Source organism: Sus scrofa, chromosome 15 (genome assembly GCF_000003025.6).
Source record: "Sus scrofa isolate TJ Tabasco breed Duroc chromosome 15, Sscrofa11.1, whole genome shotgun sequence".
NCBI lineage: Eukaryota > Metazoa > Chordata > Mammalia > Artiodactyla > Suidae > Sus > Sus scrofa.
In genome coordinates, this window is record NC_010457.5 from 72,143,917 (window position 1) to 72,169,495 (window position 25,579).

Sequence of the window (25,579 nt, forward strand, 5' to 3'; positions counted from 1 at the left end):
GAAAAAATTGGGTTTGGGCTTCTAAATAATTCCATTTGGGGGAAAGTTTGATTGCATAGAGATATCTAGGTTGAAACATCCAGCTAAATATCAGGACTTTAAACTTTTAGAGGATTTTCACATTTATAAGAAATGTGTTTTAAGTAAGAACTGGGTTCCTAGCCAAAGATTCCTGTGAGGTATCTGGAATTAAATAATTGTGTTCTTTTGTTCATATCCCACATGCTATCACAAGGACATTTTTAATGAGTTATATACTTTAATTTCATTTTAAGAAAGTGTTTCAGTTTTGAGAGTCTTCATTCTGTATTTTATTGCTAAACCTTATCAAAGAGGTAATTTATTTGGTATTACATCCTTTAAATACTTTAATTTACATAATTGTTATTAATTTTCTTTGGGACTTTTTAGGCAATGCTATTTTGAACTCAACATATTCAACTTCCTATGACTTTTCCTTTCAGTTAAGTCTGGATTGTAAAGTGATCCTTATAAATGTCACAGGCAGGACAAAAGTCTCTTTTTCCATGCACCAAGTATCACACTTTCGTAAAATGTGTGATTACATCATAGTAAAATCTGACCTGAACCAAACAAATGTGTACTCACCTTTATCGTTCATATTGCTTTTTTTATTTCCAAAGCACATTTTAAAATACACTTAATTAAAGCAGCATGATCAGACTGTTTATCCATATCATTAAAATGTTTAAATATATCAATTCAGCAGTTACAATGCAGATGGGAAAAAATATTATTTTAATTTGCATCAAGTGTGCATCTGTCTACGTGATAGGTTGTATGTCTATGAAAATAAATTGGAAAAATGAGGCAAAATAATGTTTAATCATGAAATAACTGCTCTGTGCTTTCACATTTACATGAGATATTTTAAAATGAATTTTATGAAGCTTACATACAAGACCTAGTACATATTTAGATTAATTACTTTCTTTTGCCTTGAAAAGTGGGCAATAAGTTTATTATAATGATTAAAACTTAGTGGTTTGGCAACAGTATTTTTTAGTTTAACATGGGGAGTAGGGAGAGCATGGAAGGCAGACCAAAACAGGAGGATGGCCATTTGAAACAGTGAAGGACAATTATTTTAAATATTTATGAAATCACTTCATAGTAGTCATTCAGGGCCAGATTCTCAACCTTTATCACTCTATAGGGACATAGTGACATTTATTGAGGATCCTGAGACTAATTTAGGAAAAGATACTCATATTTTGTGTGTTTTTTAAAGACAAAAAATTGCCATTTTCTTCCAAACTCTCTTTTGAAACTTTCAATAATGACTGCAGCCAAAGGGGATGTATTTTAAATAAATTGTTTCCTTTTTATGGTGAGTGGAAAATGATGCCCTCTGGTCCAAACAACATATTTATTTACTTTTGTTTTGTACATATGTATATAATTTGTTATGGAATACGTATGTATACATGTATTATATATTATATGTTATGTATGTACATATACATACATATATTTCAAACAGCCAGATAAAATCTTTTTATAGTCAACCATATTTAATCCAACAATTTTGAAAAACAAAAACTCTTTTACTTTTAACTCAGGTCTTGCCCATAGTTTGTACCTACCAGCCTCTGCATGTGTTCTAGGCCGGGCACAGGGAGAAGGAAAGAACTAGGTTAAAAATTCATTTAGGCTGTCCAATACTATTAACTTTGTAAATGCATCCACTACCAGTTAGCACATTCAGAATATAAAAATAAAAACAGTGCAAGCAGAGGACAGCCTGTGAAGATTCTTGGAGAAAATATGGTAATAGACAAATGTGAAATAAAGAGAATTGTTGTGCTTCCGTGAGCCACGAGAGAGCTATATATGTCCTGCAGCAAATTTATGACTTTGAATATCCTGGAGAATTTATGTCTCTATGCAAATTCACTCAAAACTTTGAAGTCTTTTTTTGCGTTCACTTGAGACCTATAGCTTCTGTATAGATTTCTATAGTATGTACCTAGTAAGTTCATGGTCTGGATATTTAAGTGTATACAGAAAAATGTGTTTGTGTAAATGCAATTCAAATCAAATTTAGGAAGTTAAAGAGTAAATAGAATAATGTAAAAACAAATCGTTGAAGGACGTGCAGTTGGTCTACTTGAAGAGATGGTGTTATATGACTTAAAAGGAATCTTTAAGGATTTTTCAAAAATTAATTTCCTGCTTTCTGATTACCAGTCTGTCTTTGTCATCACTTGAAACTAGAGACCATATTGTAAGCTTGGAAAAGATTTTAGGGCAAGCATGTTGTACTCAGTCTAGCAGTGTGGAACATAGTCTAAAATCTACAAATAACTATTGTCGTCTCAAAATCACATGTGTAGGTTTTAAGTTGTATTATCACCATTTATGTCCTTCTCCTGAACTTCTGGTACTTATGGAATAAAAAGAAGAAGAAAAATACTTGTAATATATAGAAAAAAAATGTTCAAAATAATTGAGTATTCAAAAAAAATCACATATCTTCATTTTAACCTGGTATTTCTTAGGAAACATTCAAAACAATTTATTGCCTTTTTATCACCTATTCTGAAATTTAAATTGAATTGTATCAATTTTATTGGAAAGTATAAGGACAATAAAATTGTAAAATGATCTTAAAGGTCTTATTTCTATTCCATATTATTAGACACATGGTAACCTTACAGTAATACTTTTTTAGAAGGGTTGGAAAACAATCTGTACTAAATTAACCAATGTTCCAGGTAAGTAAAGTTTAAAGTGGCCAGTTTTTTTAAATGTTAATTGTTTTCATGGAAGCAAAATATAGTACATATCATTCTGCTTTGTTGAGCAAAATGGAAATCATTTTAGGCTTTTCTTCATGGCATAAGAATCATTATTTCCATTACAGAGACTTACTGTGAAAGATAAAACTGTTCCCCAGTTGTGCCCCAACACTAAATAGTCTTGCTATTATATACTTCTTGCCTGTAAGTTTGTATGTTTTTTATATACTTTATATGATTTTATAAATTTATTCTTTTCCCATGTTCATATTTATTATTTTTAATTGTTAATAATTGCTCCTTATCTGAGAGCAATTCAAAAATCCAGTTTCTGTACTTTGTTTTACATTAAATTCTAAATCATTTAGACTTTGGTGACCCAAGGAAGATAGATAAACATACCTCTGTACTTCTCTTATATACTAAATTTCTAACACACACATATACGTAGTAGTATACTGAGCATAAAAACATAGAAAATAAACAAAATTTGTCTTAGTTTTTCTTATGTTCGGGATATTGAAAATCATGTTTGAATCCAAATAGATGAGAAATTGGTTCTTGTTGCTGCAATGAGAAACTGTCATATTAAGCCATCGACAGGAATTTGAAATTATTTTGCCTAATAGGGAAATGAGAAATTTCTAACAGGTATACCAAAGAAAACATACAGACTAGTGTTTTGGGCTGGCATTTGACTAATCATTGGTGTCATATACCTCTTCCTGCCAATTTCAGGAATTATGGTCTATTTCATTCTTAAATCCTGGGACTTTGAGATACATCACCTTCCACCACCATGCTAGCTAGCAAGAGTTGTTACTCAGGCAGTCCCTTATCTCCATGCAAGCTTATGAACCCATGTATTTCATTTAGAAATGCATTTAGTCGTGTGTATCATCTATGCAAATTGCACACACTTAACATTCTTCCAATCACATAACAACAAAAATAAGACAATGGAGCCATCAATCCCCATTTCTTTGAAAATTCACTAGTATAATTTATATAAGATGCACAGGTGACTGATACCATACTAATTAATAGGTGTTCTCTTACACCTGAAGATCATTTAAGAGCTGAAGGACTCTTGGTTCTCATTCCATAAGAATTAGACTAGTCCAAAGTACTGGGAGAAAGCTCAATATTCTGGCTTTTTTTTTTTTTTTTTTTTTTTTGCCTTAATAGGGCCTTAAAACTACTTTAACAAATGTGTACTTTAATATAATAAAACATTGTAAATTTAGGGCACTTCATGAATAACTGAAAAACCAGGAAAATATTGTATATTATTTTCTTGATAGGTAAGTGCTTTTTATCGTGCAGTTTACTGAGAGTGTGAGTTCAAACTATATCATGGAGTGTGAAAAGGCTGACTAGGACAGTGGTCTGGAGCTTACCTTCAAGTTCCAACCCTGGTATCACTTCTAAGACATGATCTGCCACTTTCAATCCATGTGGGCTTGGACAGGGTACTTGAAGCCTTATCTTCATCAGCAAAGTGGGGATAATTGTGTCCATATCAAAAGTTTTTTTATGAAAATAAAATGACATGATGCCTGCCTGGCACAAAATAAGATCATTATAAGTGATAATTAATATTACTGTTTTTCAAACCACAGGGAGTTGATACCCTGGTGCTGAAAAGATAAGTTCAGCTTAAGTCTGTAGTTGCAGACAACCTTGATAAAACATCTTAGATTTCAATAGATGAGGAAAAGATGTGTTTTCCAAAAATAGAAACCCACCAGGAATTTATTGGAGCTCATAAGTAGGAAGTACTGAGCAGCTGACACTTTATATGTAGATGGTACTAGTAGAAAAGGCAGTCACTATAGTCATCATGGTTTAAATTATATGTGGCTTCATAGATACATTAAATTTTACTAAACAGAAGCACAATATCCACAAAATTCCTCACATGTAGTGATAAAGGCTTTTCTGAACTTTCTTTGTTGCTTTAAATTTTTTTCACCTTTTGGGCCTTTGCTTTCCTCTTTCTTTCATTTTCATGTTTGACCTTGTACAATTAAGGCATTAGTTTTTCATTCTATTCCATGCAGCATTCCTGTCTCATCCATAGACTATGGACTTTTCAGTTATAGAAGGAGCCTGTCACATGTAGGTGCCCAAGAAATGTTTGCTGGGCCAATGCTGTTATGGAAACTAAGAGTCCCATTCCACCTAATAATTTAAAAGTACTGATTTGTTTGAATCATGAAACAGTCTCTATTCATGGACTTAGTGCTGTTTTAAGCTTCCTCTGTATCAGAATGTTTAGAAATATTGCATCTATTGACTTAGTCACAAGGTTTTTCAAAAGAAATTATATCCACTTTTTTTAACTTAAAAATTAGTATAATAGTAGCATACCTAGAAGGCTTTATGATAAATATATATTGGTAGCAAGTGTTGGATAAATTGGTGGAGAGGAATATCGTGATTCTGCTTTTGTGAAACTTGTTTGAATGACGGAACTTTTCTAAATAGTGATTTTCCAAGTTTTAAAAGATTGTTTGAGTTTGGTGTGACTTACTTCTGTTGTGAGCCAGTTTTAATTCATGCCTATAGAACCTTCACTAAGACTTTAAAATCCAGGTATTTAATCTTATTCTCTAAATTATTTTTACTAATTACTGCTTAATGCAATGTCAGCTGCAGGATGAGTAACTATTGTTCTCTGCCTCAGACAGTAAAAATCTATATCTTGCCTAAGACAGTGATTCATTTTAAAGAACATCCAAAGTACTTTTTTCTACTCACTCCAATTTTTTTTTTTTGAATTTTCCTTATTTTCTGCACAGTGTCTTTGTCAGGATCCTCAAGCTTAGATGGGTATGGTCCTGCAGGTTGGCCATATTTTAATTCTAATATCCACATTAGAGTACTTTATAAGGGAAATGTTTTTAAAAGATCCTTTCACTTCAACGATTCTGAGGTTACTTCTGAAGGAAAAGAACGTCATATCTCTTAAATACCCTTTGATCTATACTGACTAGTCTTCTTTGTCAGAAAACTTCTGAACTGAAAAGAAACTTCTTAAATACTCAGGAGGAAAAAAAATGCTATCTTCTAGTGCTGCAGTAATAATTCTAAATTTCTCCATGTCTGTATGGTCTTTTTTTTTCTCCTTAATATGGTAAGTCTCACCAGTCATCCAGAAATTAGGCTAAGTACTGATCTTTAGTCTTAATGAGCAAGCATATGAAATAAATTTTTCATTCATACTTTTGTTGTTGGAGGTAGGCAAAATAGGCTTACAACAGGCACTTGATTAATTTCCAACAGTTTTAAAAGCCTTAACATGTTTTTGGTTAGATCTCTCTACTCTTGCTAACTGAAAAAGTATCCTGAAAGATAACTTTAGGGAAGGACTTTCAGTTTATGTGTTTTCTGTTATATCATGTTCCCAAATAGCAAGTAATAAAAATGTTCAGGATTAAGAGATATTAAACACCAAGTTCTGACTATTTCATATGAATACCAACCCCAGTGGCAGATAATAAAAGCTTCTTGGGGTCTCCCCAGCCAGAGAGAATCATGAAGAACTCCTTTACCATTAATTAGTAAGTGAGGTACACTTCCATCTCTTTATTAGCAGGGCATAAATCAATTTAGCCACTACAGTTTGCACACAATGAGAGAAGAAGTTATGGACAATTAGAGGCACCCACCTTTGAGGCCTTTGGAGGCCAGCGCTTTTATCATTTGTTCCCTGGTACTGCCCTGCATCAGAGCCTGTTCTTACTAGTTATGCCCTGCCCCTTATTTTGATAGAAGTGGAAACTGAGACCCAGAGAGATAATCCTCTTACCTGAAATTAGGCCACTTGTTAGTAGCTGATCCAGGATTACACTCCAAATTGATGAACATTCATTTTCTGAGCAGGCACTGCAGTACTTATTCATTCTAGGAGGAAACTTATGGTCAAGTGTAAGAAAATGTCAGGTAAACCTGTTACAGTGTATTAAGTACTGCTGAATGCATAAGTCTGGTGCTCTGAATGCAGGGGTCACTATACCCAGTGTGGTGTTGGTCAGGGAATATTTCTCAGAAAAAGTTTGGCTCAGGTTTCTTGGGCAACTGATATAGATTTCTCAAACATTAGTTTCCTTTCTACCTTGCAGGGTTTGGGAAAAAATTACAGAGAATAGATAATAAAGTATCTGACCCCATAGTAGGTATTCACCAAATGGTGACTGCCATTATTATAAAAGGAACATGGCAGTCTAACCATGTTCTAGCAAAGACAGACACTGGGAAATGTACCTCAGTTTAGATCCATTCAGGTATTCTGCAACCCAAAAAGTTAAAAACAAAGCTTGTTTGAGGTAGTTGTGTTAGAGTAATCTATGGCAGCCAAGAGAACACCCAAAGGAAGGAACCCTTAAAATCAGTAAGGAATTCCTCAAGAGATGCAATCAGCTCTTTGGCACACATAGCAGAAGAAACTGGGGGAGCCAGAAAGAGCCTTGACCTAGGAAGGGGATGACCCTGGTGTAAAGAGAACAGGAGGCAACAGATTTTCAAACTTCTTTGGTATTTTGAACTAACATGTTCACAATGAATCATTTCTTCAAGTTCTGGATATCCACCAAAGCTAAGGAAATGGTATAAGTCACCAGAGTGGAAGTTCTTAACTGGGACGTTCACGGGTAAATAGCATGCGTTTGTGCTTATGTGCACTTTTTTCAGTGAAGACTTTTATCTCTTTCATCAAATTCTCAAACTGCAAATCATCAAGCTGTGAAAATGTTGAAATCCAAAGCACATAAAGTAACCTCAAGGTCACAGGCAGCTCTGGCACAAGGATATCATACATAATTGGGGAACCCCACAATCATTTCTCCAACAAAAATATTCATTAGATAGGAGTGTTCCCAGCATTTTTGGCTTGAGCAGACACCTGGACAAGAGAAGTGTATTTGGCCAACTTGCACATCTTGAGTTGGCAAGCCACCAGTAGCATTTTTCACATTGGTGATGCCCCATGGAAACACCTTGCAGGATTTTACCTTGTGAATTCATTGCCAAATCCCTATCTTCTTGGCAGCAGATTTGTTAATTTCTTGCCAAATGGGTTAAGGCAGAAATGGCCCTAGTATTGTGGAAGAATATATCCCCCTATCCTTTTTAAGGAAAAGCACAAGCCTTCTGAGACTGTGTGGCATGATAAGTGTTCAAGGCATTAAAATCTGATGCCAACTTCTTAAGATAATGATTAGCCTATTTAGCGGAGACTTTAGCCAATAGTCAGTGTTTGATTAACATAATAGTGTAAGGCCAGTAGCAGTGTACATGTTAGGGCAGAACATCACAGATTACTCAAATCCATGGTATAAAAAGATTGAAGATGGAAATGTTCACACCAAAAAAATAAAAATAACACAGTATAATATTTTTAATCTAAGGTCTCTTTTCTTAAATATTGGAATAAAATCTACACACCATCAATTGAGCAACTGTCCTCTTCCTCCTCTATCTAGCCCTGTGGACAGTCTGGTTGATGAAGTGTGACATTGTTAATAATCTTGCTTTTGCCAGATAAGCTTTCCCCACCTGCTATCACAGATGAGCCACACACCAGTATTTTCATCAACCTGTTTGCAATGTTTGTCATCTCATCATTTGAATTTGGTGAAGCAACCAGAAGAAACATCAAAATTGCTTTCCATTCTGCATGGAAGTAAAGAATAAGCTTCTTCTTCTATGCAACTTAATCCTGACACTGGTGTTTTCTGGGCTTGGGGCCCATTGCTGACTGAAACAAGCAGACTTGACTTATCAGAATCATTGGGAGAGAACTTTATCATGGTTTCTTAGCTTTTTGTGCCTGCTGGAAGAATTTGATGAGGATGTAAAAGAAATGATTTTGTTCTTTGACAAATCGTGAAGAAGTGCCCTTCATGTCAGATCATAATGCAAGTTAACGTGTCCTTTGACATGTGGTATGCCACATCACTAAGGCAGAAGGGTCTTTGTTAATGACCTTTGCAGATAAAGATTACTCTCATTTTGATTAACTACAAAACTAGCAAGCAAGCAGCACAAGGATATACCCAGACTCCCTGGTAAAAATGAGCAGAGGGGCTCTAAACACCTTGCTTTGATCCTGAGAGGGAACCATGAAAAGCTCCAGGTCTAAGCAAACTCCATGGGATAAGGACCTGCCAGGTTAAAAGAATGAGGAACTCACAGCTCACCATGCTTTCTTTCATCAGGCCAGAGAAGAAATAGCATCTCATCAAAAAAGACCTCCCTATCACCATATAAGGAAATTCTTGCTGAGCCAGAATTGCTTCCTTCTAAGTTCATTTTTTCCTGTATCAGTGATAGGCCAGGTCTGCCCTTAACTTATTAACCATTTCCCACCCCTTAACCTTTTTTCCAGTTGTTTGACAGACTCGTGCTTCATCCAAATGAGCTTTCATATTTTATTTACTGAGTTTTCATCTGATTGGTAAAGGACAGGAATATTCATGTGCAGTAGCTCCAGTTGGTAGGAGGCATTTTTTTTAATATAGATGTTTTGTTTATTTCATAGTCATTCTACTTTTTTACCAAGAGCCAAGCGCACCAGTTAGGGTTGTCTGAAGAAAGGCAGGATGGCCACTTAAATTTAAATTTCAGATAAGCAACAAATAATATCCCAAATGTTATTTATTTGTATATAAAATTCAGATTTAATTGGGTGTCCTATATTTTAATTTACTAAACCTGGCAACCCTAGAATGATTCTTCTCCAAATCAGATAACTTGCTCTTCAAAACTGGGAGATTGATGATATCCTCAAGGCATATTTTCTGCGGTCATTTCCTTATAATACATAGCAAAACATTAGGAAATAGGGTCAGAATGTAAGAGGAAAAAGGATTAAACAGTAAACAAATATAAATGGAATAGTAAGAATTCATTAAGTTACCTAGGAAAGCTGTGAAATTTTTAGGCTGTCAAAAGAGAGTGATATGAACAATATTCCAACAAATACCCAAAGCTTAGCTTCAGTCTTTCTTCCATAGGCATTAAAATGTACATTTTTATTCAACATCTATCTTATCTTCATCCTGCATCCTTCTAGTTTATGATAATTTTTTAAGAACTCTATTAAATACAATAATTGCATTTATAACCATAGAAAATCTAGTTTAGTTTATCAGTATATTTTTGAGGAGAGAGATGGAAACATTCATACTTCTACTTTTTAAAAAAATGTGTTCCAAGGCTTCCAAGCAATAGTTACATCTAACACAAACATGAAATAGTGTATGTTAATTAAGAATAACATATCCAAGATTACAAGATGTTTATTAATTAGACTTATAAGAAAGTAGTTCTTAATTTGGCAATAGAAAGGGCACTTGGGCATAGGGAAAGAGGAATCTCAAACTGAGAAGCTAGCCAGGTGGGGAATACATGGACTATATCAATAAATGAAATCATTAGATAAATAAGTATTAGACCAGGAGAGAATATTGGCTTTGAAATGCAGTTGAGGAGTTCCCATTGTGGCTCAGTAGATTATGAACCCAACTAGTATCCAAGAGGATGCTGGCTAAATCCCTGGCCTCACTTAGTGGATTAAGGATCTGATGTTGCTGTGAGCTGTGGTGTAGGTCACAGACATGGCTTGGATGCTGCATTGCTGTGGCTGTGGCTGTGCCTAGGCCAGCAGCTGCAGCTCTGATTCAACCCCTAGCCTGGGAACTTATATATGCCACGGTGCTGCCCTAAAAAGACAAAAGAAAAACAAAAAATAAAGAAATGCAATTAAGCTTATTGAAACCTCCGAGTGAGGTTCTCTGGAGTGATATCTAATTGGGAGGCTTCTTGCCCATTGGCCAAAAGTCAAATGGTCACAGGGCTAACACCTGACCCAAGATGGGCTAAAAGATTGCTTACACCTTGGAACTTTACACTTAAATTATGAGTCATAGAAGTTACTGGGCTTAAACCTAGTAACAGTGGTGCTTAAAAAAGAGAAAAAATCAGGCGTTCCCGTCGTGGCGCAGTGGTTAACGAATCCGACTAGGAACCATGAGGTTGCGGGGTCCATCCCTGCCCTTGCTCAGTGGGTTAACAATCCGGCGTTGCCATGAGCTGTGGTGTAGGTTGCAGACGCGGCTCGGATCCCGCGTTGCTGTGGCTCTGACCTAGGCCAGTGGCTACAGCTCCGATTCGACCCCTAGCCTGGGAACCTCCATATGCCGTGGGAGTGGCCCAAAGAAATAGCAAAAAGACAAAAAAAAAAAAAAAAAAAAACAAGGAATTTCTGCAACCATAATCCTAGAAGCCATCCTTATTCCTGCAGTTCCTCAGTTTTGCGTTTCAGCATTATCTTACATGGCATGAACTAATTCACTATTTTTCCAACAGATGTCTTTGTGCTTAAGTTAGCTAGCTAACCTGGCTTTAGGGTTGCTAGCAATCAAAAAAAAAAAAAAAAAAGAAGTGCATGACGTTTTGAGGTTAATTTCATCTCATTTTGATTTTCATTCAGTCAAATATACCAGATTTTGTTAGGAGAGAGAGAGTGGTGAATGAGATGAACATGATTTCTGCTTTTAGAACTTTTAGTCTCTGAGAGAAAGTAGACACTGACAAAGTAATTAAAGTATGTAAATGGAAGGGGGTTTCACTCATTCATCAAACAAATATTTATTGAGCACCTATTAGATATAAAGTGTTGTTCTAGACTCTTGGTATACTGGTAAAGAAAACAAAGATCCCTGCCTTTGTATCTTTTAGCAGAGAATAAAAAAATAATTATTAAGCCTAAAAGTATATGAATAAGTAATATGGATTTAGAAGGTAGTAAGTGCTACAGCAAAAGGAATTTAAAAAGTAGATCAGAAGGAATAGTGCATTCATCAAAAGGCTTAGAGGCCAGAGAGAAATTGCAGATTGCTGAAAATGAGCAATTATTAGAGCTGAAATACTGGCAATAAGGCTAGTGGCTCAAAATGAAAATGAAGTTAGCCAGAGAATAGTTAAAGACTTTATATGCCATTTTGGAGATTTTGAACTTTATTCTAAGGCAATCCAAAGCCACCTAAGAGTTTTAAGCTACTGACATGAACACATTTGCTTTTTAAATTTATTGTTCTGCCTCCAACCTGGAAAACAGCTTGAAAGCAAACAGTAGTGGATGGGAGAGAATAATTTGGAGGTGGTTGTCCTAGTCCAAGTGAGAAATGGTGATACCCTTGGCTAGCATGTGTTTCTTGAATTGGAAAATGGTGGCTGTGTTAAAATGGCTGATTTAGACTTAGATTTTCAGCTTCTCATATTTAAATTAGTCCCTGTCCAGGTTTGTCTTCTGTTCTTTGAGCTTTGATGCTGTCTGCTGATTTGAAATGTTGACAGCCTTTTCACTGGCTTCTTATCTACCAAGTTTAATTATGCCTCATTTTTAGGAACAAAAATATATTAAGTGGCTATTTCAACAGCCACAGCAGCCATAGGATAAGCATTGATTCTGCTCACTTGCATCTATACCTCACTAGCCACACACTGTCCTCAGATTCTGAGAGAACCAGTACAAGGTACAAGCAAACCAAGTATATATAGCTCCCTTATTAATAGGACCTTCACCCTAAATTTTTGTTTTATTTTCTCTTCAAGTGCGCTAGTAGAGATGAGGTGAGGAAAAACCACATGCTCCCTTTACCATTCCACTATTAGATCTCGATCAAGTTTTATATACTGATAAGCAGTGGGTCAATTGACCCTTATAATTTGTTATGACATCTTATTATGTTCACATAATATTTTTTTTAAAGATAGTGAAACTATACAAGTGTTATGCTTGGTTGCTGCACGAGCAGTTTAGCACTTAACCAGTTTCATAGGTGTATATTAAGGTAATGCCCACCTGTAAATATTTGAATTTTTTAATTTCCAGCATAGATACTAATACCACCTTAGGTAGTCATATCCTTTTTTTCGTTTGACCTGGGTCTCACTCATGCTCTTTCATTTCCAAAGACGTGGACAGAAATTACAGCCAACCTTAAGCTCCATTGCTTCAGGTCTTGCCAGTTCAAATGTAATAACAAAGGGAAAAGAGACTTTTGAATTCCCTTATCATCCCTCTAAAAATTTCCCTTCTCATTCTTGAGAAAGTAAGAAAGGAAGAGTAACAAGTACTACCTTTCACCATGTTGGAATATAGTTCCTTTGGGTCCAATTGAGTGTCCTTGATTCTTGCCTTTCCTAAGCTGGAGCAAGTCAGATAGGAAAGTGGAGCTTAAGGACATGGTTTTTAACTGTTTCCATTGCAGTATCTTATTATAAAAATGTACTTTTTAAACATGGGTTTCCATCTTGTATTACTTTGTGTCTTGGAGCCTCTCCCTTGTGAATTACTTTGCATCTTGTTTGAAGATTGTTTGAACAATTTTAAAATTTATAGCCTGTCCTACTTTTATTTCAGGAACTTTACCTAAAATATCTTTTTTTTTCCTCCATCCTACTCAGATATGCATGAACATTTTATGCATTTCACACTCTATGATGGAGAAAATAATAAGCTAATCTGAATAGTGGTAAAATCAGAATCAGAGTAGAAATTTTGTTCTCAAAAGAGTGGTCAGTGCAGTATCTTCTTATTGCTATCAGTTATCTCTATTGTTAATATAAGTAATGAAAAAGACATGAATTAGTAAAAGAAAGCAGTAGAACCAGAATTTGGAGTTATTTTCATTTTTATGGAGCCCAGCATAATGGATGTTTGCTCCTTTGGGGCAAGTAGTGCATTCTACTCCTTTTTATATCCCCTGCTCCACCTAAGAAGTCAAGCATGTGCATACTAGTTACCAAACATGTGATTAGTTGAGTAGAGTTAATTGAAATTAAAGATACTTCAGAGACGTCTAATGCTGTGCTTAATTTTACTAGATATCACACCAGTTGTTGGACAAAATTATTTTGATTAAGAATTAAGTGCTGAGTTATGTAACTCTCTAGGGCTTGTGTGTGGACACAGCCAAGAAAAGAAAGTCCAAGGAGGCAGGCACTGGAAAACAAAGTAGAAATTAGACAAATGGCCTTCCAATTTGAGCATGCATCAGAATTTCCTAGGTGGCTCCATAAAGCACAGAGTGCTAGGGCCTACCCCCTAGGAGCTTCTGATTCATTAGATTTTGAATAGGACTGAGAATTTGCATTTCTAAGTTTCCCTCCCAGGTAATGCTAATGCACTAATCCAAGTAGCCAACTTTGAAAACTACTGAATTAGAATTTGGAAAGCTGGCTCAGCTAAGGTGATCTGATCAGGCTGCCTACTCTGTGATCTGTACAGAGAAGGGATGATTACAGAGATTTCTGAGGGCAGTACCTAGATAATAAAACTATGAACTCAAATGAGAGTTTAAATCAGCTGACATAAGTGAGATGGAAGATAAAATGCTGGAATCAACGTAGTAATACTTACAGCTAAGTTAATTTAACAATGTAAGACCATGCTAACTTATATGTATAAATTATTCCTGAAAATATTCTTATGCCGTAAGGAAATTTTATGCCCTTCAGCTGACTGCTTATGTCAAAGTAAATGGAGAAGGTGAAAAAAATATAGCTTAAAGAGAGGGGAAAGCCCATTCATCTTAGAGAAAGGATTTAGGAAAAACCATGCCCACTCCCCACACCTCACTCTTTCCACCCAGTTAGTGCTATATCCCAAGTAAATAGCCTTAGGAGGCTTCTGAAACAGTGGCAACAGCTTCAGCAACCAGATATCATGAGGATATACTTCACTTTATTGTAATGTTTAAATAGAAACTACCTAGAATTAGACCCAATTTCTTATGCTTCATTGTTCTCAGCTACTTAAGTTTCTTGCATTTTAAAACTTCAGTGTGAAATTTTTGCATAGATGTCTGTTCCTTCCAGTAATCCTTTAGGACTTTGGGGAACATTGGCATGTAATTTTGTTACAGAATTTTTTGGACTCGGATGGATTTTCTCAATTTGCCAACAAAAAGTAATAGGTATTACATTAAAATGAACAATTTCAAAAAAAAAAGTTGATGCATTTTGGTAAGCAAATGGTCAAATGTTCGTATTTAATTTAATTTCATTTTTGTTAATTTCAGAATTTTTTTTAAAAAGCCTTCCCTTGATCCTTTCAAGGGAAGGCTCATCTCATGTATAAAAAGCCACATAATAATGACTCTGGAGACCTTGGCTTCACATCCAGCGGTCAAATATTTCAATGCTCCGTTGCTCCCATTCCTGTTACAGGTACATGTGACAGCGCTGCAGCAATGAGTGGAATTTTAAAGAGGAAGTTTGAAGAAGTTGACGGCTCCTCACCCTGCTCTTCTGTGAGGGAATCAGATGATGAAGTTTCCAGCAGTGAAAGTGCTGACAGCGGGGACAGTGTCAATCCATCCACTTCCAATCATTTTCCCCGTGAGTAAAGAAACTACATGAAGCTGATTGTCTGGTGCTACAGTGAAAATAGCTGTATTATCCTGGTCATCTTCTAACTTTTATTACTAGTCTTGTTTTGTTTTTACAGTTGAGCTAAAAACAAAACATGATTAAGTAAAAATGAATATTTTTGAGGCATCAGTGGATTCCTTTATGTACACTGCTTTTGGGAGTGGATTATTTGATAGTGTTAACCAACTGATTCAGTGAAAAAAATGGTTTTATTATTATTACTTTTCAAAGGAAGTACCCTGCTCCAGCAGTAGATGAGGAAAGACAAGCCCAGGCACAAAAAGTGTATCCTCTAGGAGCTGAGATGATATCCTAGGGATAAAAGGCGGGAGGATATATTTGGGAGTGGAAGATCTAGGTTACAAAGAGAAGGAACATAGCCAACCATTCACTAAGAGATGGAAAAACAGGAAGACTCCCCTGTGTGCAAGTGAGTGCCGTTTACACCTCTTTACTCGCATCCCTTTATTTTCTTATCCCTGAGAATGATATTTAGAGCTTACAAAAAAAAAAAAAGATGTATGCTTTCTCTTTTTCCTTTTTCTGCCCTTCCTGTTAAGCAAGGTACTATGAGATTTGAAGAACTGATGAAAAAATTTCATACGCTAATACAATCTATGAGCTAAAGGAAACTGACTAGTATAGCTAAATAATCTTGAATTGATATCTCTAACATGAAGATTTTACTATATCATGATATCATGTTATATAACTATTCTTTTCTATTTTTCAATTAGGTAGCTGATTTTATTAGTATGTGACTCCATAATAAAGAATTTATTTTGGAAATGTGACAACTCACAAAACCAAAAGAATTAAACCTCCCCCCCCCCCGTTTTTTTTTTTTTTTTGCTTTTTAGGGCCACACCCGTGGCATATGGAAGTTCCCAGGCTGGGTGTTGAACCGGAGCTGTAGCTGCTGCTCCTACACCACAGCCACAGCAATGCTGGATCCAAGCTGCGTCTGTGACCTACACCACAGCTCATGGCAACGCCAGATCCTTAACCCACTGAGCAAGGCCAGGAACCGAACCCACAACCTCATGGTTCCCATTCAGATTCATTTCCACTGTGCCATGACTGGAACTCCAGAATTAACCATTTCTTAAGAGTTAGTAAAGAATTCAATAAAGCTCTTAAGCATGAAATAAATATACTAAAAATCAACAGCATTCCTTTAAGCAAGAAAAACTAATGGAAGGTATAATGAAAATGGGCAATTACAATTATTGTAACATAAGAAAAATAAAATATTCAGGGACAAGATTATTGTTTGATGTAGGTGATCTACAAATACATTTCTATATATCATGATAATGCGAAATGAGCCTGTGTTTCATAAGAAGGTATATGTTTACTTATTTGATCTTAATATTAACAGTGATAATCGGAGTTCCTGTCATGGCTCAGCCATAACAAACCTGACGAGTATACATGAGGTCTCCTGTTCGATCCCTGGCCTTGCTCCATGGGGTTAGGATCTGGCATTGCCATGAGCTGTGGTGTAGGTCACAGACACGGTTTGGATTTCAGGTTGCTGTGGCTGTGGCATAGGCCAGCAGTTATAGCTCAGATTCAACCCCTAGCCTGGGAACTTCCATACGCCACAGGTTCGTCCCTAGAAAGACAAAACAACCCCCCCCTCCGCCGCCGCGAAAACAGTGATAGTAACAACAACTTCATCTAACAGGGTTCTGTGGAGATCAAAGATAAGTGAGATAATAACACATGAAAGAACTTTGTAAAATGTCAAGTGCTAAACATGTGTTATATTAAAAATTATTCTCATAACTAACACTTATTAGTACATACTACAATCCAATAGTTTTATATACATTATGCCAACTCTTTACAGAAATCCTGGAAAGTTCCACTACCTTCAGTTTACAGAGGAAACAACTGAGGCTCAGAGAGGCTAAACATTTTGCCCAAGATCACACAGGATTTAAGCCTAGACATACATATATACGTATATATGTTTATATATTTATGTGTCCTACTTCATAGTCTACACCTTTTTGATTATCTCATTTCTGCCTTTTAATTATATAACATTGGATGTATCTTTAAAATGTTATTTGTCCTGAGTTAGAGAAGAATATTGAATTAATGAAAAGACAGGTTATGATTCTGGATAAAAAAGTAAATCAATTAAATCTTTTCACATTAATTTATGAATGTAAAAGTATAATCTCAATGAAATCCTCAGTTGGATTTTCTTTTTTTATTATTATTATTTACTTATTTATTTTTTGTCTTTTTGTCTTTTTTTTTTTTTTTTTTTTTTTTTTTTTTGCCTTTTCTGGGGCTACTCCTGCGGCATATGGAGGTTCCCAGGCTAGGGGTCTAATTGGAGCTGTAGCTGCCAGCCTACGCCAGAGCCACAGCAACGCAGGATCCGAACCGAGTCTGCAATCTACACCACAGCTCACGGCAATGCTGGATCCTTAACCCACTGAGCAAGGGCAGGGATCGAACCCGCAACCTCATGGTTCCTAGTCGGATTCGTTAACCACTGCGCCACAACGGGAACTCCTGGATTTTCTTAGACAGTGATATAATAATAAAAATCTATCTGGAAAAATGAGCTAATGAGAATAAAGGGGCATTTTTTTAAAAGAAACCATAAATGTTGAAAGCCATACCAGATATAAAATCATAGTAGAAAATTATATAATTTAACTTTTTTTTGGCACTGTGCTAGATCTAGGAAAAAATAGAATAGAAAAAAATGAATAGAGCATTATAAAACAATGGGAAAGAGAAGAGTATTTAGTAAATGGTTATGGTATTAGAGTTTGAAAAGGAAAATATTTAGATACACATCTCACAACACACACCAAAATACATTATAGATGGACTAGGTAGATAAATATTTTTTAAGTCAAATTATGGAGAAAGTTGCATATTTGTTAGACATTTGGTAGGATTGTTATCTGAGCTTTGAAGTAACTGAGAAAAATCACATTGCAAAATACATAACATATTTAATAATAAAAAAATAGTAAACATATCTGCTTCCCAAAAAAGCCCAAAGAAAAAGTAAAATTATCTATATTGAAAAAAAAAAATTGGGTAAAGCATGATTGTATAAATATCAGATAAAAAACACATTTAAATTTTTTATATAAATTAAGATGCACACCCCCAAAGATAATCCACAGGATAAGACAGGATTAGCAAACATTTTAAAGCATTTAACAATAATAGTAATAATAATATGGATTAAAACAATACTAATTTTTTATATAAATTAAGATGCACACCCCCAAAGATAATCCACAGGATAAGACATGATTAGCAAACATTTTAAAGCATTTAACAATAATAGTAATAATAATATGGATTAAAATAATACTAATAATAATAATATGGATTAAAATAATACTGAAATAATACTAGAATGAAATCATGGAAATTTTATCTCCATGAAATTAGTGTTCCTCCTTCCAATAAAAAATATTAATACCTAAGTGCCAGTGAAGATCACAGTGCAGATTGTACATAAGTACATGTTACTGTTGATGGAAGTGAAATTCAGAAAGCACCTTAGAAGTATAAGAGGCATAATAATATTCATATCTATAAGTTTGTACTTCAGAGAATTTATCTGAAGGGGGAAACATTAAAAGCATGAGAAAAATGCATAATTGAAAAAGTTGGTGGTTGAGGGTAATACTAAAACTGAGGGTGGAGGCAGGGAAGAGGAAGGTAACATGTCTGAGTGGTGAAATAATTCATTAAGTTATGGTAGCTTATGCAATTAGTTTATTTTTATGACAGTTATGAAGAGTTATGAAATAATATTAAGAAAATCAGAACACAAAATTTTACCTACACTGTCAGGGAAAGTCTATCATAAGGGAAAAGAATGGTAAGGTACTCTAAAAACTGAAAAAGATTTGATTTGTTGAATTTTTCATATTTATTTTTATTTTAGTTAATATTTTATGCATCCACACAAATAAGTTGTAAATTTAAACTAAAATGATAACTGTCATTCAGATTGTGTTTATGTAAGCAAATGGCATGATTAGCTAAATCATGTAATACTTTAGCTAACTAGGAAAGACTTTTTTATGAGTTATATCCAACAGAAGTTATTTTTCCCATTGAAGAAAATATATATATTTTGTTATGTCCAAGAAGTTATCGAAATGTTTCAATTCATAATTTATTGTCAGTGGTAATTGGCAATGGTTAGTTTACTAAATTGCTCATTTAATTTTATATTAAATTAAATCTGGCAGAGATTTTTCATGATTTTTAAAGATAATTAAATGATTATGTTAATAAAAAGTGCTCTTTTTATTTAATAGTCTGTTTAGTTCACCATATTCACATTGAAGAGAGGGAGAAAAGTGAGAGAAAAAAAAACCAAAGACTCAAAAGACAAAAGTTCTCCCTAGAATATTTGCTATATAACAGATTTGAAGTGTTAACCAACATGAAAGGAGTATTTAAAAGGATTTGTGGGAGTTCCCGTCGTGGCGCAGTGGTTAACGAATCCGACTAGGAACCATGAGGTTGTGGGTTCGGTCCCTGCCCTTGCTCAGTGGGTTAACGATCCGGCGTTGCCGTGAGCTGTGGTGTAGGTTGCAGACACGGCCGGGATCCCGCGTTGCTGTGGCCCTGGCGTAGGCCCGTGGCTACAGCTCTGATTCGACCCCTAGCCTGGGAACCTCCATATGCCGCAGGAGCAGCCCAAGAAATAGCAACAACAACAAAAAGACAAAAGACAAAAAAAAAAAAAAAAAAAAAAAAAAAAGGATTTGTGTTTCAAGAAATGTATTTCAAATTATTTGCTAGCCCTAAATTGATGCACAATTTTTTTTTTTTTTGTCTTTTCAGGGCCGCACCCATGGCATATGGAGGTTTCTAGGCTAGGGGTCAAATTGGAGCTGTAGCCGCTGGCCTACACCATAGCCTCCACAATGCCAGATCCAAGCTGTTATCTGCAACCTACACCACAGCTCAGGGCAATGCCAGATTCTTAACCCACTGAGAGGCCAGGGAGCGAACCTGTGTCCTTATGGATCCTAGTCAGATTTGTTTCTGCTGAGCCATGACTTTATTTTTACTTAGCAGTTTATCCAAAGTTCAATTTAGTATAAATCATTTGCTGAGCCACCATGGGAACTCCAATGCACAAATTAAAAAAATGTTTATTTTTTCAGCTAATTAAAGTAAGTGCTTATAATCTGCAGTGGTCTTATCTGCATGTGAATCTATGGACATAAATTTTTAGAAATGTTGTTACTGATGATCTTATTTAATATATTTTTCTATTTTCAAAAATACAAATAATTACCTTAAATAAGGATTTTTAATGACTGTCAAATTTGCGTAGTATTCAGAAGCCAAATTTAGCTTCACATTGAGATCTTTTAGGATATGGTTATTTAAATCTCACTCATCATGAGTTCATCTTTCAAATTTAAAATGTCAGATGCACTCACTGCTTTGTAAGCACTAACATATTGTGTAACATAACATTTTGTTGTTGTTGCAAATGTAGGAATTGATAAGATTGTATGATATGTCAGCAGCTATGTTAGTGGAAAATTCCAGGCTCTTCTAAGCTTTATAAGTAAACATATTTAATTTGCAGCACTTCACATGATACTAAATGCTTCAAACTATGTATCAGTAAAGGCATTATGCCTTTTACCTTGGACTTTTGATTTTTGTTGGGCAACTAGCATTCTTACCAGTGATCAACCAAGGTCATATCTCGTACTTCCCTTGAGATAGAAGCAGCTGGATTCTGTATTGCTGTGGAATGCTTTGTTTCATCAAATCCCTGTGGCTCTATAGCCAATCAGCCTGTACTTGAGCGCTGTCAAAAGGAGAGCTACAGAGAAGCTGGAGAGGAATGATTTTTCCTGCCCTCTCAAGGTTCTTGGCACTTCACATGAGTAGTGAGAAGCATATGATGAAACATCCTCCCAAAAGGAACACATTTTTCCTGAAACAGAGTGTTTCAACAAATAAATGTATGGTATTTAGGAAGTGGAAATAGCAAAAGGTAAAATGATAGATAATCTAAATTGCACATAAAAACAGGTAGTGGATGTCTTATAAAGGAATAAAATTCTCTATACTTTCACGTTCTTGAGTTCATTTGATACCCAAAAATTGTTGTGTGATTAGTAGTCATGATAATACCCATTTTATAAAAATATAAATTAGTATTCAGAGATGTATTATTAATTTATCCAAAGGCTGAGATTATAATCTATGTTTCCTTCTCTCCCTCCTTCCTTTCTTTCTTACTTCCCTCCCTTTTCTCTCTGAATACATAGGGCATAAATATGCTACCACATACACCCAAGTCAGTCTTTCTCCAATGTCATTTCTCTCCAATGTCATTTCCCTCCCACTGATTGCACATTTCATAGTGGGATTAGACATAGGAAATCAATAGAAATCATATCTTGACTGAAAGTGTGACTGAAACATATCTATACTCTTTACCAAGCAGCTAAAATGCATTGAAAATTTAGATTCAGTTTCAACAGACACAGTGTTTCTTATATTACAGGCTCTGTGTAGGTGCTTTCAGACATATCAAAATGGTAGACTGCAAGTAGTAAATACAACTTGGAGACACAGTGACAGATCATGTCTATTTAGCATTGCGGTGTTAATGTAAGAATTTACTATAGCAAAGGCAAACATAGTGATCTACCCCCTGAATCAATGATTTTTCAAACAGTGGAGGAGTGTTCAGGCAGAAACTGTACACAGAAATTTTAGGGAGGTCTGACTGAGCAAGATAGAGGGTCATGTGACCCTTTAAAAGTTCCTTTCTACCCTGTGGTACTATAGTTCTAAGAACAAGGATCAAAACAGCATCTTAAGTTAGAGTAGAGACCAAATAAGAAAAGATAAGCAGCTAGGTCAAGGCTCTCTGATAGATCCTCAGACTCTCTGCATCTCCTTATGTTGCATCTGCAACTAGCTGGACCTTGTGAGATCAGACCTGGAACCATTTTCATATCTAGTTTACTAGATCATGCCTCTATCCGAACACCAGACATGGGCTGGTTGAATCATTCTTTAGTTTTGTGGAAATATGAGAGTTATGTGACAATAACAAGCAGAGGAAATAGATAGGAGTTAATTGGTTCATTTGGAAAACACTCACTTGAATGTGTTATAAAAGCCATTTACTGAAACAATGGAATTGTTTTCAGATCATTTCATCTGAGAGATCTGAGATCTGGTATGATGAATCAGAAATAGTCAACCATCGCTGCTTCTTCTGACCTTACTTAACCATCCTTCAGGCTGAAATATCTTCTCCTCTGCCTCTCAGTCTCTGACTATGAAGTTCTATACATGCTACAAGGGTCATATCAACCATTTCTCTCTCCATGAAAACTTTACCAAGTCTCTCATTCTACTTATCCTCTTTGCCTGAATCTCCTTGTATTTCCTCAACATTCAAAAGCTGTGGCAATGATATTCTATATTCTTTCCACCCCATTATTTCCCACCAAACCTTGATGTTGGTAGCCATGTGACGGCTCATTGAACCATTAGCCTCATGTTTCTTTGATCTATTTTGTTCTTGTTCTTTACCTTCATTCCATTTACCTGCTTATGTAAGTAAAACTATTCCACAGCTTCACATAGAATAGTTTTACATATTAATACAGCTCTACCACCAAAATATTAAATTTCAGTGTTCCAAACTCAAACCAAAACCCCTTTTCCTGGAGTTCCCGTCGTGGCTCAGTGGTTAACGAATCCGACTAGGAACCATGAGGTTGCGGGTTCGATCCCTGGACTTGCTCAGTGGGTTAAGGATCCAGCGTTGCTGTGAGCTGTGGTGTAGGTCGCAGACACGGCTCAGATCCCACGTTGCTGTGGCTCTGGCTTAGGCTGGCAGCTATGACTCTGATTAGACCCCTAGCCTGGGAACCTCCATATGCCACGGGAGCAGCCCATGAAATGGCAAAAAGACAAAAAAAAAAAACAAAAAAAAAAACCTTTTCCTTCCACTTGTTTTCTCCCCTCCCCACTTTTTTACCTCATCCTCTTGTTTACCCCAACATAATACCCACTTTCTTTTTGCTACATATTTTCCCACCCTTTATTAGCTCCATTATTTCAGCTTTTTTTTTTTTTTTTTTTTTGAGGCCTGGATTCTTTTGGGGGGGGGCCACACTCATCCCTGGGATGAGTCCCACTTGATCATGGTGTATGATCCTTTTAATGTATCGCATTTGGTTCGATAATATTTTTATTTTTATTTTTGTCTTTTGTCTTTTTAGGGCCACACGCATGGCATATGGAGGTTCCCAGAATAGGGGTCCAGTTGGAGCTACAGCTGCCAGCCTACACCACAGTCACAGCAACGCCAGACCTGAGCCACATCTGCGACCTACACCACAGCTCAGAGCAACACCGGATCCTTAACCCACTGAGCGAGGCCAGGGATCAAACCTGCAGCCTCATGGTTACTAGTCGGATTCATTTCCACTGCTCCACAACGGGAACTCTGGGGCCTGGACTCTTAATTCATTTTCCTCCCATATCCTTCACTCCATATTCTCTTTTTATTCAAGACCACTGAACATTTTAAAGAAGGTAAAAGGACAAAACTGTGTGTTTTCAAACTCAGCTGCCCTTTTTTGCTGTACAGCCTGCTTATGTAAGTAAAACTATTCCACAGCTTCACACAGAAGCTCAAAGCACTGTTATCAGACCCAACAGGTCTCTCCTCCTCCTACCTCATATTCCACAGATCACTTTGCCTTCTCATCATCCTGAACCTTGCCTTCCTATTTGTCCTTATCTGCATGTCCTTACCTTCTGCCTTTAAGCAGGGCACTCAAAATGAGATTTAAAGGAATGACCGTAAGCTCATCAAAGGCAGGAACTAGGTCTTTGCATGCCTAGTACCTAGTGAGCACTTAATAAATATTTGTATAAGTAGACAAATGAATACTTACTAAGCATTTTCTATTTGCCATTCACTGCACTAGTACTAAGAGCTGGAAATATAAAAGTAAATAAGGCTTTACTGATAGATCCAGTATCTGTAGAAACTTACAGTCCAATAGCTCCTTAACCCTTCTCCAAGATTTATCTTATTTTGTTTTGCATTAGTGTTATTTATGCACACACCGTATCTTTTTTGGAGATTTGTAGAGCTTTAAGCATATATTTTTCTCAGTAGTGAGACTAGTACAGGTTCAATTACTATTAAATACTTGGTAAATGACACTTAGCTTGGTAAATTTAGTACAACTAAATTGCATAAGAAGAAATGATGCATTTATAGTAGGACTTCATAATGACATGGACATTAGTAGAAATAAATACCAATTTACATGCTAACTCTGTAATTTCTGATTTTGATGGGTATCCTTGTGGCACATCAGGATCTTGATTTATGAGTTATTATATCCAAATACATATGATAGTGAACTGTGTTTTATTTTTTTTTTTTTTTTTTTTTTTTTTTTTGTCTTTTGTTGTTGTTGCTATTTCTTGGGCGCTGCCGCGGCATATGGAGGTTCCAGGCTAGGGTCCAATTGGAGCTGTAGCCACCGGCCTACGCCAGAGCCACAGCAACGCGGAATCCGAGCCGCGTCTGCAATCTACACCACAGCTCACGCAACACCGGATCGTTAACCACTGAGCAAGGCAGGGACCGAACCCGCAACCTCATGGTTCCTAGTCGGATTCGTTAACCACTGCGCCACGACGGGAACTTCCTGAACTGTGTTTTAAATAGGGTCCCACTGTAATTATATATTTCTAACATGTACATGTACCTTTCTGATTTCATTTACTTTTATGTGGCTTTCCCAGGCAGAAACATCACTGTTTAATTGGATGCTGTATAGCTATTTAGGCAGTAGCTGAATAACACACTTGAGAGAATCCAAGTTGCTTTCACCTTCACCATTCTTTGAATTGACTAGGAAAAATAGGCATTACCAAGTCAGATCACTAACATTACATAAGTATGGTTCAGGTGCCATTATATAGGTTGTTTTGGTTTGTTGTTTGGTTTGTTTTAAATTTAGAATCAGTTATACACATTTAGGCTTATGGTAACATTAGATTGAGCTCTTTATTTCAGCCTGTTGAGATTTTTTAAAAATTGTTTTTGTTTTATTTGATTTTTCTTTCACAGTCGCATGTTATATAATATATCTCAAATCTGTCCACTTATTTCCATTTGTGTTGCACCTCCAGGTACATGCGACGTCCATCTTTCCCCTTGACTGGTGTCAGAGCCTTCCAGCCTCTCTGTGCTTCCTCTCTTGTTGGAAACTCAGCCTCTTCTCTATGCAGGAATATGTTGGATCGCATCACTTTCCTATTTAAGTCCTTAAATTGCTTTTAGTTGT

At 35.9% G+C, this 25,579-nt stretch overlaps 1 protein-coding gene across 5 annotated transcripts in view; it reads left to right on the plus strand.

Annotated features, from left to right (window-relative positions):
• CSRNP3 (cysteine and serine rich nuclear protein 3) overlaps positions 1–25,579 on the plus strand; it is a 201,416-nt gene that overhangs the window by 103,063 nt on the left and 72,774 nt on the right. For all 5 annotated transcript variants that reach the window (XM_005671893.3, XM_021076406.1, XM_005671894.3 and 2 more), the window contains one exon: positions 15,003–15,173. In XM_005671893.3, the coding sequence (XP_005671950.2) occupies positions 15,003–15,173 (171 nt within the window). The remainder of the gene's footprint in view (positions 1–15,002; positions 15,174–25,579) is intronic.